General features: G+C 45.5%; 1 protein-coding gene across 3 annotated transcripts in view; it reads left to right on the top strand.

Moving 5' to 3' along the window:
• Positions 1-13,968, top strand: part of LOC308314834 (A disintegrin and metalloproteinase with thrombospondin motifs 20) — a 147,256-nt gene that overhangs the window by 57,459 nt on the left and 75,829 nt on the right. For all 3 annotated transcript variants that reach the window (XM_080762575.1, XM_080762574.1, XM_080762576.1), the window contains exons 12-15: positions 4,610-4,755; positions 5,946-6,127; positions 7,624-7,760; positions 8,368-8,485. In XM_080762575.1, the coding sequence (XP_080618701.1) occupies positions 4,610-4,755; positions 5,946-6,127; positions 7,624-7,760; positions 8,368-8,485 (583 nt within the window). The remainder of the gene's footprint in view (positions 1-4,609; positions 4,756-5,945; positions 6,128-7,623; positions 7,761-8,367; positions 8,486-13,968) is intronic.

Here is a 13,968-nt window from a genome sequence, read left to right as displayed (position 1 = left end):
TCCATCGGTGCGGTGCTGTGCTGCCCGGGGACTTCCACGGGGCTTGCCTTTCACATCAGCATCTCCTCGGGCCGTATTTGTCCTCCTCGGACAGATGAGGGGCTAATTGGAATTGAGCGTGGCCTCCAGATGCCTCCAGACCCTAAGCGAGCATGCCCCCTCTGCACACACACACACACACACACACACACACACACACATCCCCCGATCCCACACAGATGTTTCCTCCCCTTCCTTTTCCCCCTCCGTTGGTTGGTTGGTTGGTTGGGTCTTTCTTTCTTTCTTCCTTTCACCTGCATCACCTTTTCAAGCCAAACAAAATGGCTGTAAACACATGGAGCCAGTGGGGAGCGTGGGGGGGACTGGGGGACTGGGGGGGGTGTAATGCCTTAAAGGCTTACAGGGTCTTTGGTCCCTGTGTGACAGCCAGTCCGCCTCGTGTTTGACAGCTCCTCAGGTCCCACCGGCTGGCTGCGCTGCGGTGGTCTACCAGTCTCGGCCCTCACAGTCTCCCATGGGAAGGGTGGGTGGGGGGGGGCTTGGCTGACAGCCAGAGCTGAAGTGTGTGTGTGTGTGTATGTGTGTGTGTGGGGGGGGGGGCTTTATTTTTAGGGCACTCAGTAGCAATGGTGTATTTATCTAAGCTAGGAGTCAATCTGCCCCAAACTGCCCACTTCCCCATGTCTCTGACAATTGCCTCAGAATGTTTCTCATGCCAGTTTCCCATTTTCTTTTCATTTCTTTGACTCTTAAAAGCTACAATCCGAAGGTTTAGTGAGAGGTGATCACAAACGAAGGTTTTGTGAGAGGTGATCACAAACAAAGGTTTTGTGAGAGGTGATCACAAACAAAGGTTTTGTGAGAGGTGATCACAAACAAAGGTTTTGTGAGAGGTAATCGCAAACGTCGACCAGACTGCAGCAAAGCTACTATTACGATATTAACATCGTCAGCCAATAGGTGCGCCTAAGTCACTCGTTCTCAACCTGTGGGACCCCCAAAAACACTATGATTTGAATTATGATATATCATTTAATAGTAAAAAATGTATACCATATTTGATCCATTGATCCAAGGTGTAAAACAATCAGTACATTGATCATTGAAATCAACATGCTCTGAAAATACAGGCCGCCGTGTTGAGAGGTCAGATGGGTGGGCCACGAACGCCAAATGCTTTCACGATGTGTGGTCCCTGATCCAGAAAAGGTTGAGAACCACTGATATACTGTATCCTTTTAGTCATTAAAATAAGTCCCGGAGTGTAGCTTTAACTTTTTTAATCACCCGCAAAAAGGGGCCAGCACCTATTTCCCCTTTATCGCAGTGTGGAAGCCATTTCCATCCACTCATGTGAGGTGGTTTGTTTTAGCACATTCCTTATTCATGCCTCATTATACGAATTGCACTTTAAATTCATCAACTAAGGCTGTTCTCTTGTTTTGGGGGGACATTTCAGTGCAGTTGCATGAGGGAAAAGGGAGGAAAAGAGTAAAATGGCCGAGTCATTACTCAAGGCCATGTCTGGGGAGGTTATGGTGGAACAGTTTGTAGGTTGTTTAGTCCTGTGAGCCTCCAGCGGTTAACACCTGTCTGTCGCTGTGCGTAGACTTTACACTCCATCATTACACGTTCAAATGTTTTGCAGTTGCACACATACAGGCAGTGCTAGCTAGCTAGCCGCCATGTGTGTTGCTTGTGCGTGTTTGCATACTTTGCAGGTGTGCACCCGAGGCTCACATACAGTACACAACTGGCCAACTTTGGCTTTCTTTCTCGTCTTCCCTGATGACTTTGAGATGGATTTTGATTGGTTGTTAATTGCTCCCTGGTTTTTGTCTCGACCAGGCCGAAGTCATGGAGAGAGAGTATGTTTTACACTACGTCCGTCCGTGTGTCCATCCGTCCATATACAGCTAATCTCCGGCACCGTTGGCCCGATCTGATGCCAAGCTCTGCACAGTGGATGCCAACGACTAACCTTACTCGTACACATTTTAACCATACATCACACAAATCGGTATACACTATCTCTATATTCAACAGATCTGTTACATTTTTCATATTCCATCCTGATTGGCTACGATTGACATCTAAAGTTTGCATGACTGACCCGTTTAGAACAAAATGGCTCAAATCATGAACACAGCGTGTGATTTCTGTGAAATGACGCATGCACATACTCACTACGCTGAGGAAAAATGCCACTTAATTATAGCGCCGCCATGAGACCGAATTTTGCAAAACAAATGTCTTTACATTATCGGTATTCACTATGTACAGTATCACAAAAACTCCTATCCTCCTGGTGGAGACCACTTTTTCTACTGTAGTTTAACAGTGTAATTGTGTAATTGTGTAATTTGTGCTCTGTGTTCGACAGCGGGAGTGGGCATGCACAAACGCAGAGAGCTCACCGTGTTGCTCCGAAGTGGCAGATTCTAATGTCTCATAGTAGACTTCACTAGACAGGGGTCCCTTTGGAATGAGTCGGGTGGAAACCTTGTATGACCAAAATGGTTCCTCTTTTGTTATTATTATTATAAACTTTTAGCACATTAACAATGCCTAAAACAGGGATGCCAGATTGAAAATGGCCACATTATTTTTATTATTAGTAGTAGTAGTATTATTAGTATTATTACCCTTATTATTATTTATTTTTATTTATATTTTCATTTTCCTTTCCATTTGGCGCCCCTGATGCCCCCCCCCCCCCCTTAACACACACACACACACACACACACACACACACACACACACACACACACACGCACACACACGCACACGCGCGCGCGCGCACACACACACACACACACACACACACACACACACACACCTTGAACCCCTCTATGAGCCATTCTAAAGAAAGACCCCCTGCGTCCTTAAGGCAGCATCCTGCATGTCTTCAGGTCATACAGGTTATAATAATATCTGCTCCTGAAGTCGGGCCCAGTAATGAGCTTTGTGTCGGGCCTTTGTTATCACAACTCTAGGGTTTCCTGGAGTTTTGTTCTTATCGCGGTGCCGCCGGTGCCTCGTGCCCTGCCTGTGTTCCCCGTCCACAGCGCCCAGACAGACGCCGTCTTGTCCCGCATTCTTTCGCTGAACAGGACCCTCTGCTATCTTAGCCACCGAGGAGGGGATTCGGTTACACACCAAAAGGGGAAATGTCTCCGCCGGTTGCTTTGCTTTGTTATAGCGCTCCTTGGCAAGGGGTTCGTCGGCGCGTTGCACCTCGTTTGATTACGCTGTCACATCGCACCCCCCTCCCCATTTCTCGTCACTGACAGGCGGAAACCTAGTATGTCCAAAAGCGCTATTTAAAAATAAATAAAAACGTGATCTACAAGCTTGTAGATCGGCTATTTTCACTACTTTTATGCGACACTGACAAAAAAAGGTATGAGGTCTGCCTGACAGCGACGTTATACTAATATTCTTATGCGCATATTTTGTGGTCAATAGCCTAACACATTGTTGGGATTTATGAATGATTGACATGGAGGCTGAATTCCAGTAGGTATACATTTCATGTGCCATCACAATGTTTAAAATAATATGTAACATACATACATTTATTCATGATAAGTATCCTTTGGGGTTCTTTTTTTTTCAAATGCTTGCACAAACAATGGACTCTAGACGAAAGCAAGACAAGTTAAAATCTGAGAGCATAGCAGGTACATCTCAGGAGAAATTCACCTGCAGTGGCTCAGTAAGAAAATACGAGACAGGATATTTGGCCCAATTGTCCTCAGTGATATCTGGATTTACAAACCGGATATCGTTGGGTTAGACATTTCTGCATCCCGGTTAAGTTTGGATCGGACACCACTACAGCGAGATCTATTGAGACAACCAGCTCTGGTTCGAGCTATATTATATGGTCCTTGATGTCATGATGATGACACGATGACCTGGGGACCTGGGGGCTTGCCTGGAATGACCAGGGAGTTGATGTCACGATGACCTGGACACCTGCAGGGGGCTTGCCTGGGGTGACCAGGGGGCTGATGTTACGATGACCTGGGGGCTTGCCTGGGGTGACCAGGGGGCTGATGTCACGATGACCTGGGGGCTTGCCTGGGGTGACCAGGGGGCTGATGTCACGATGACCTGGGGGCTTGCCTGGGGTGACCAGGGGGCTGATGTCACGATGACCTAGGGGCTTGCCTGGGGTGACCAGGGGGCTGATGTCACGATGACCTGGGGGCTTGCCTGGGGTGACCAGGGGGCTGATGTCACGATGACCTGGGGGCTTGCCTGGAGTGAGTGACGGGGATTTGAGTTAGGTGACAAGGCAGAGTGACGGGGATTGTTGTGAGTGACGTGACAAAAACACAAAGTTTCATGTGTTTTCATAGTAATTTGACCCAGTACATTAACTTGTGAAACATCGTGGACGTGATGATTCCAACCAGTCAGAAACTATTCATGTGAGGTCAAAGTTGCCCACCCCTGGTCTAAGTGGTTAAACTGAAGTGACAATTCCAGATAGTTGACACCCCTGTACTTGCGTCACACCAACGTCATTCCAACCAGTCAGAAACTATTCATGTGAGTTGATTTGATTTCATAATTTGTGTAATTCCTTGTTCCTTGGCAGTACTGCAAACACGGCATGTGCGTGAACAAGGAGCTGGACCTGCGGCCCGTGCACGGGGAGTGGGGCCCCTGGGGGCCATACAGCGCCTGCTCCCGCTCCTGTGGCGGAGGCACCCGGAGCACCGCCAGAGACTGCAACAAGCCAGAGTAAGAAACACGCCAGATTGAGAGAAACAAACTTACAGGTTCTACTAAAACAAAGCAACAGAAAGAAGCGACCAGGACGCGTGATCTCACACGCACGCACATACTGTAGGCTACACACACACGGGGGGGCGGGGGGGGGGGGGGATTAGCGATATGACTTCATATTTACAAGTGATTTTACAGGAAAAACAAGCCCAAAGTCGCGCTTATGCTAAACGGACATGACAACGTTGGGAAGAATCTGAGTCTCAGTCAGACATAACAAAGCCGTGTGGTAACAATCCAAACCCATAACACACCTTGAGTAAGAATCTAATGAGACTAAACAAGCAACAACGGTCCACAACAGCGCTGTTGCACGTGAACAAGAGCGATAAATAAAACCTCTTGTGAGTTGCAAGTGTGTGTGTGTGTGTGTGTGTGTGTGTGGGGGGGGGGGGGGTCTTCTTTCATGGTTTTAGATATTTTAGTATGCCAAATAGATTGCCAAATATATGTATTATTGTGTATTTCTCTGCCTACCATTCAATCTCATTGAAGGTCTACTGAAACACTTAGTATGTCCTAAAGCGCTATTTAAAAAAAAAACATGATCTATAAGCTTGTAGATCGGCTATTTTCACTACTTTTATGCGACGCTGACAAAAAAAATCACACCCGTGTGAACTGAGTGGTGCAACAGCCCCCCCCTCTCTCTCTCTCATTAGCAGGCTACAGTTCAGCTCTCTTTCTCTCTTTTCTGGCACAACAGCGCCCCTACTGGTACTAATAGTCATACTGGTGCTCATTAACATCACATAGGTAGGCGGACACGGACACAAGGACATTGCTGTTCCACTTAAAAATAAACATGGAGGTACGAGGTGTCTGCCTGACAGCGACGTTATACTAATAGTCTTATGCGCATATTTTGTGGTCAATAGCCTAACACATTGTTGGGATTTTTGAATGATTGACGTGGAGGCTGAATTCCAGGAGGTATACATTTCATGTGCCATCACAATGTATAAAATAAATTAAATAATATGTAACATTTTTACATTCATGATAAGTAGCCTATCCTTCAATCTCATTGAAGGTCTACTGAAACACTTGACCAAAACGTTTCAGTCATTGACATTGTATTTAGCTTTGTTCCATAATATAAAGTATTTTTTTCAAATTCATCCGCCATGATATTTACTTTCCAGGCCAAGGAACGGCGGTAAGTTCTGCGTGGGGCGCAGGATGAAGTTCCGCTCGTGCAACACGGAGCCGTGTCCGCGAGGGCAGAAGGACTTCCGCGAGGAGCAGTGCTCCCACTTTGACGGCAAGCACTTCAACATCAACGGTCTACCTCCCACCGTCCGCTGGGTCCCCAAGTACAGTGGCAGTGAGTACACACACACACACACACACACACACACACACACACTGTACGTGGTTAATTATAATTGATATCTGTTCTGTAGTTCATGCACTACATGGCCTCAGGTTTGGTTGTCGAGTAACCATTCGATTTTTTTGATTGAATTTAAAGGATGGAAATTAAGTACAATCTCTTATGGACAAAGGTAGATCATTCCAGATTAAACAACCCTGAACTGAGAGGACGTTTTCACCGAAAGCGGTTTACCGGCCGGGCACTTCATAATCCCCTTCAGCGGTTGCCCCAGCGCTGATTCCTCTATCATGCTTCCTTATTTCAAATCTCTGTTAGGGAGTGCGAAAAGGAATGCACAATTGCGCCAAATGGCTCATTATCATCAATGTAAAGACACGAGATGAAACTATAAAGGTCTCCCCATTCCAACATTCCTCCATTTTTGTCCGGCTTTGACAAATTCTCTTCCCCTTCGACGTGGGAATGGGATGTTGTTTGACAGAAGCTATTTATTTCACTGAGTCATGGCCATGATAGGGGTGGGGGTTGGGGTGGGGTGTCTGCAGAGAGCACGCAGCCCCACCCACACATATCAGTCCCCTGGGCTGGCCGAGCGCCCTGCTCTACAAAGTATCCCATTCCTTACTGGGATGGTTTGCTTAGAGCTACACTGCAGATTGCCATCTGGCAAAGACCACGAGATTCTGGCCGGGCGGCAGCAGCGTGCCAGTCGTCCCTCTGTGAACCATTCATTCATCCAGTTTCATGCTGTACAAGCAAACAAGACAGCACGCCGGCATCAGTACCCTGTCAAATAGAGAGTGATTTCTCCAAATAACTGATATAATTTGGGCTAATCTAGCTCGATGTACTGCGGATCCCATTGCCAAAAAATGTAAATACATTTGCGGTCGTTTTCTTTTCCACTACGCCAGAGCCAAGTAAAGACTATAGGTTGAATACTCCCCTCTCTTATTATTTACCAGTAAGATGTCCTGAGGGCGAGAACGCGTGCACGCATCCGCCTGGGTGGCAGCAGACGGCAGACTGCTGGGCGAGCGCTGGCGCTTTGGCATGGGGGGGGTCAGATCAACATATGGAAAGAATTCTGTACTGGCCATATACTATATGGAGCGTGTCTTGGGTGTACAGGGTTTGATGAGGTCAGATCAACATATGGAATGTCAGAACAGGTCAGCTCCATATATGGAGATCTAAGAGTTTGTGGTTTGAGGTCATATATAGAGTTGCTGGCCAGCTCCATATATGCAGATCTAGGTGATGATCCAGTCTTCTCCATGTATGGCTATCCAGGGTTAGATGAGGTCAGTGTCGTGATCTTCATGTATGGAGATGGCCATATATGGTGGCGTGACGTGTCACGAGGCATGATGTCACGAGGTAGTAACCATATATGGAGGCATGATGTCACAAGGCGTGACACTCTTGTGAGCTTTGATTCAGTTTTTCTCCTCTGTTTCCGTTTGTTTCCGTTTCCCGTGCAGTTCTAATGAAGGATCGATGTAAGCTCTTCTGTCGGGTTGTGGGTACCATGGCCTACTACCAGCTGAAGGACCGCGTCATCGACGGCACGCCGTGTGGCCCAGACACCTACGACATCTGTGTTCAAGGCCTTTGTCGGGTATCTATAGACACACAACAAACAGTCTCACACACTCAATCAACTGTAGATTCATTTGAAAACATATTTGAAATGAATGATTGATTGGTTAAATACTGTTAGTGTTACTGCACCTTGTGTACACTATGACACTATGGGCTGTATTTTGCGTGTCTTAAGTACCAGGTCTTATTCCCTAACTTGAGTAAACTAAAGACCTGGAGGCGTGATCAATGCCATTTGGCTATTCTGAGTGGCCAAAGAGCATTGATCACGCCTCCAGGTCTTTAGTTTACTCAAGTTAGGGAATAAGACCTGGGACTTAAGACACGCAAAATACAGCCCTATGACTAAAAGCATAGCGCAAACCAGTCCTGTAGGAATTTGTTTCTATCATGGTCCTATGTATTCAAATCACATCAACGTAGCATAAAAAATGTGCACAATAATACATACAGTATTTTCAACAACAAATACAAAACAAAGAGGAATACATACATATATATATATATATATATATATATATATATATATTGTGCACATTTGTATGTATATTGTCCAGTGTATATTTGAATATAAACTGGACAAAATCCATATCGCAACTTTCTCCATGTCTGTGAATATGCAGCAGGCCGGCTGCGACCACGTTCTCAACTCCAAGGCCAGGAATGACAAGTGTGGCGTGTGCGGCGGGGACAACTCCTCGTGTAAGACCTTGGCAGGGACCTTCAATGACGCAGAGTACGGTAAGGTCTGCCCTCGCTTTCACAGAATTTAGCTCACTGCATACAGAGACAGTGTACACATACTATATGTCAACAGCTTTTGAGGGCTGAGACGCATCCGATACGCAGTAAGCATTAAGCACATGCAGCAGCTAATGAAGATTTCAGGGATTGCGCTGCAAAGCTGACATTTGGGACATTGTCTAATGTAGGGTTTGGATCCTTTTACGATTTTGTATGATTCCGGTTCCTTATCGATTCCCTCTGCAACCAAATGGACAAGTCCATGGACGAGTCCATTGGTGTGTGAACTGTCAGAGTTATGGTAGTTTGAGAACCGCCGGTATTGTAATTGTATAGCACAGGCCAGGGTTCTCAATGTTTTTGGCTGGGGACCCCCGGAAATGCTTTGGCCGTGTCTCGCGACCCCTCTCCACCCCCTATACGAATTGACCGCTACAATAATAATAGCGAAAATACATCATAAATAATTACTGAAACCAGATATAATCATTAAGGAAAGTTTATGCATGCACTATATGTGTACTATGTAAGCTCTTAATTTCCATTTTCCAGCCATTCAGTTGCAAAAAAAAAAGTTTTTATTCTTTCTTTTTCTTTTCTTTAATTTGGCGGCCCACGGGTTGAGAACCCCTGGTACAGCAGACATGAAGTCCACTCCACATGCCAGCTTTAACAGTGTGATCCGGTTCCAAATGTGATGGAACCAATTCGGGTTCCTCTCATTGCTGGATCTGGTTCCTCCGGTTCTGGATGCCAACCCTATATACAGTGATGAACAAAAATAGGGCTTGAAGAAGTCATGTTGGGATGCATTTAAAATGCAATAAGCCCCACAGCCTTCAGCAACACGAGTGCCTCTGCTAAATTAAGGACGCACGGAAAGTGTGTCTTCCCTTAAAACCCCTAGAAACCTGCAAACACTCCGCTCCCCGTTCTTCAGCTCTTTCCAGGGAGCAAAGTGACAGAGCTGACATCATTGTCGGCCCCGTTTTCTAAACCCCTCCACTTTAGTACGCTGTCGCTTCATGTGCCAGCGGTCCATTGTGCCTCCAATCCTCTTTGAGTCTGAGTCGATGAAGGTATTAGTGTAGCGTTGGGTGTAAACCTTGTAAGTCCAAAACAGTTCCTTTTTTATTATTATTTAAAAGATAATAATAATAAAATAGTGAAAAAAGCCTGGCTACAAGCTCACAACCCCTCGCATCCCGAGGCGTTGACAGCTTGTACAGTAGATCTGCTATTCTTGTGCGACACTCTTGTATCTACAGTATGTGTATATGGCATTACATTACAACATAAGATAACAATAAAATCTGCACACGCACATCCTCAGACTTAATTGGTCTGAGGAAGAGCCTCCCGGCTCCAAACGTTAAACATTACGCGCAAGGGGAGCATCATTCTGGTGTGCAGATTTTATGTTGACGTTTTGGCAATAGTGGCAATACGTTCAGGATCAAATTCAATGACCAACAAGCTCAAAGCGAGCTTCTTGATCTGCTACTTTTGATTATCTTGTGTGACACTGTATAATCAAGTAGGACATTAATTTAGAGAAAAAACTAATACTTTAATATACAGTATGGAGATAAGAGGTTTTCTGCCCAACAGCAACGAAATGCTGTACGGCTTCGTTTCCTTGGCTTTGGCAAGAGGGGCGTTGAGGAGAGGACTGCATTATGTTGAACAGGCACTGACCCCAGTCCTGAGAAACTGGCTTTGGCTAATGAGAGAGAACGTTGAGTGGGAGCGGAGCCCAGTGCAAGCAGGATAGCCCTCTCTGCTTCCAGCTCTCCGTGGCCTCTAGTCTTCATATCTTTGCACTTAGTGTCTGTTTCTCTTTTTCAACGGTTTATCTTTCAACTGGCTCTGGCTCTATCTGTCTGCTCCATCTATCTTTGCCTTCTCCTCTGTCGACATTTCCCTGTTGCGCAGTTTCTAACTGTTAGAAACGTAGTTTCTAATCTCGCTTCCATCATCCGTATGTCCGTTGGAAACGCAGTTTCTGTCTGTTTGGTCTGTTTTTCTCCTTTCTCTCTCTCTCTCTCTCTCTCTCTCTCTCCACAGCCACACTATCATCTGAATCCAGGGTTTCCATGCCAAGGACCCACAAATAGCCATAGCCTATGTATATGACTCATAACCCTATTGTGAAATGGCAAAAAAAGAAAAGAAAAATACAATACAATACAAATGAAAAAACTGCCAATTCACAATTAAGCTCACAATATGTAACATTTCAACGCACTGTTAGCTTGTAGATCTGCGTTTTCATCATTTTGGAAGAATTTTGAAAATGTCAAATTGACAAAAATCATCATCATTGATTTCATTGGAATTGTGTACTGTATATAATATATTTATACAGTTATGTGTGTCCTGTCCACCCCACTCTCCTTTCCAACCACCCCCCCCTCTCCCCCCACCCCCCTTGTGTCCCCCGCTGGGGGCCGCCGACCCCACTTTGAAAACCTGTGTCTCTAAATCCTCCCCCAGTGAAACCAGCCAATTAACTGGCCATTGTAAACAGTTGTACAAGCCTCAGTAAATCCCTGGTTACTGCGCTGGGAGCTCTCCGAGTGATAACAAAAAAGTGTTCTCACTTGATTCTGTGTAGATCTGTCTCTAATTTGGTTTACTTCTTAGCTTACTCGCGCACTAGGGTTAGCATCAAAATAAAGAGCGGGTTTTACCCCTGAAGTAAATGAGACGGAACAACACAAACACTCTGCTATGTGGTTTATGGAGCCAGTCCCTCCCAGAAACTGAAGGACAAAATGAGAGCGCATTTGTCACTGTTGGTGTCGGCTGGAAAAACCCTTGTATGACCAAGCAAACTGTTCCTTTTTAATTGTTATTTAATTTGAATTAAAATAGTGAAAGTAGCAGATCTACAAGCTCACAGCGGCACACACACACACACACACACACACACACACACACACACACACACACACACACACACACACACACACACACACACACACACACACACACACACACACACACACACACACACACACACGTTTGAATAGGGCATGGGTGGTGAAATACACAGCTAATACACAGCTTCTTCTTAAATATTTTTCTAGTATATTGTTTAGACTGATGCAAGGTGCTTGGTTTACCTGTGGGACTTTTTCTTAATTTATTTTGAAAGCATTTGTAATTTGTTAACATAGCACACCTACAAGCTCACTGTAGGTACCGGTATGCCAGGTTATTTTCTCTATTTGTAAATGTTTTCAAAATAAGGCCTAATAAGATTAGGCATAATGGATAAGACAGGGCCCTGTGTCTCTGCGTTTGATGTATGGGTTTACCTTGCTTATTTTAAGTCACTCTGGATAAAAGAGTCTGCTAAATTTAAGCTATTTTAAGTGCCATTAATGACTGTAAAGTACGGCCATGGAGTGTAATATTGCGATAATGCAACAGTTACCCTAACGTCAACTCAATTTCATTATACTGGTAACTAAGTCTGCTCCGCTCTGGGAGAAAAGCAGGCATAAAGCACGGTTAGGTGGCTACTTCAACCAATCAGATTGCTTCCTCGAAACGACCTGTTATATTATGAAAATTGTCAATTGTTAAAATATCAGCCAAAGCATTTGGTGAATGGTGATCGGTGGTCTAGGACAGTGGTTTTCAAAGGGAGAACCACTGTCTTTAGGGACGCTCAGGGTTCTTTGCAGGGACGGCTATGGGGACTTTGGCCCCCTCTGGTGGAGGCTTAGCCCCCCCCCCCAAGCCCCCCTCAAGCCCAATTGACTGACTTCTACTGTATGTAAACCCACATTCATTAGCCCCATCCCTCTAAATAGCCAGCCCGCCCATAGTCCCCCCAGTCACGATTTTCTGGAGCAGTCGCTGGTTCTTTGAGGGGGAGTCCCAAATGGACCTTGAGTGAGGGTAGTATGTGCTCAAAAGGCACGTGACACAGTTCTCAAAACCTCAAAAATGTTCAAATTAGCAGGATACTCAAAATAGCCAGACAGAGTCCTCTTAAGCAAAAACAAACAGGCAAAAATGTGTCCCAAAAACCGTACAACACACTATTTACAATGGCTGAATAGGTTGGCCCTCCTGGTCTACAGCCCTACATCGACTGCCGAACAGTGGCAGGTCCCCCTTCTTAAATATAGGCTAGTATAGGCCCCTCCCACTGGACCATACCAACCCTAATTGATTCCACAATTATAACAGCCCCATGTCCAGAGACAATAACTACTTTAACACATAATCACATTTAACCCTTGTATAATTCACATTTAAATAATTACACATCATCCACAATAATTCACATATTTACAAAAACCTTCAGTTGGTCTGATCCAGTGGGATGGACTGAGCAATGAGCATGCTCCCTATAATGGAGTCAGGCACTATAAAAGGCAGCCTCATGCTACAATCAGGTCCTTCCCCACTGGTCAGCACAGTAGGAAGCACTGTAGTAACTCATGTCAAACATGATTTACAACTTAAATAATAAAAGGTGAGACTTTACCCCGTTGCCACAGGGTCCTTGAAATATAAAGGTTTGAGAAACCACTTAGTCTAGGACTGTCACATCAAGATAGATCGACATCGTTCCCAAAAATCTGGCATCAGTCGGGCTCTGTGACACAGAGGGACCTTGTTTATCGCTATGAAGTCAATCACCATGCTAGCAGGGCCTCCGCTAGGGTAAGATATACTCACTACTGTAGTGGCTCCAAGTGTAACCCCCCCTCCCCCTCCCAGTGGTGGAGTTGAGCCTTCTTGAGGTAAACCTCAGCAATCCTAGACTGGAAACATGGTTTATGTATTTTGTTTCCCCCCCCACCCCACCCCACCCACTCCCCTAGTTAGTTTGCTGTTCATCAGTGGTGGCTGTGTGTGTGTGTGTGTGTGTGTGTGTGTGTGTGTGTGTGTGTGTGTGTGTGTGTGTGTGTGTGTGTGTGGTCAGCGACTAAGCCTGGGCTACACCATGCAGGGGGGGCCCTGGCTCTGCTCCTGTGGAGAGACAGTGTGGCTTCCCCATGGAGGGGGGGGGGGGGGGGGGGGGTGATCGTGTCGGCGGTTTCCACAGTTCATACGTCCCTGTGTACTTATGTGCTTATCCTGTCCGCACTGGTTTAGTGGCTGATTTGACATGGAACTTGGAGAAGAAAAAAAAAGCAGCACACTAGAGACATGCAGTGGTGGCTTTTATAGTCCCACAGTAAGTGAACAGGACTGTGTTTCTCAGACAAGACCACTTGTAGACAGTGTAGAATATCATTACTATCGGGCAGAAACCTCCATATTTTTATGTTTGTTTTGTTTTTTTAATTACTTGATCATACTACAGCGTAAAAAATCTAATCAAAAGTAGCAGATATTTTTCGCGGCACGTTTCGAGCTTGTAGATCTGCTATTTTGTCATTTTGAATCCTGGAAAGTGACAGTTTTGGACATGAGGTTTCCACCCGACAGACGATTATGCTTTGGGACATGTT

This window comes from Protomyctophum bolini (assembly GCF_963924005.1).
Source record: "Protomyctophum bolini genome assembly, chromosome: 4".
Lineage (NCBI taxonomy): Eukaryota > Metazoa > Chordata > Actinopteri > Myctophiformes > Myctophidae > Protomyctophum > Protomyctophum bolini.
The sequence above is the reverse complement of the archived record's forward strand: the minus strand, read 5'-3'. Positions and strand labels throughout refer to the sequence as shown.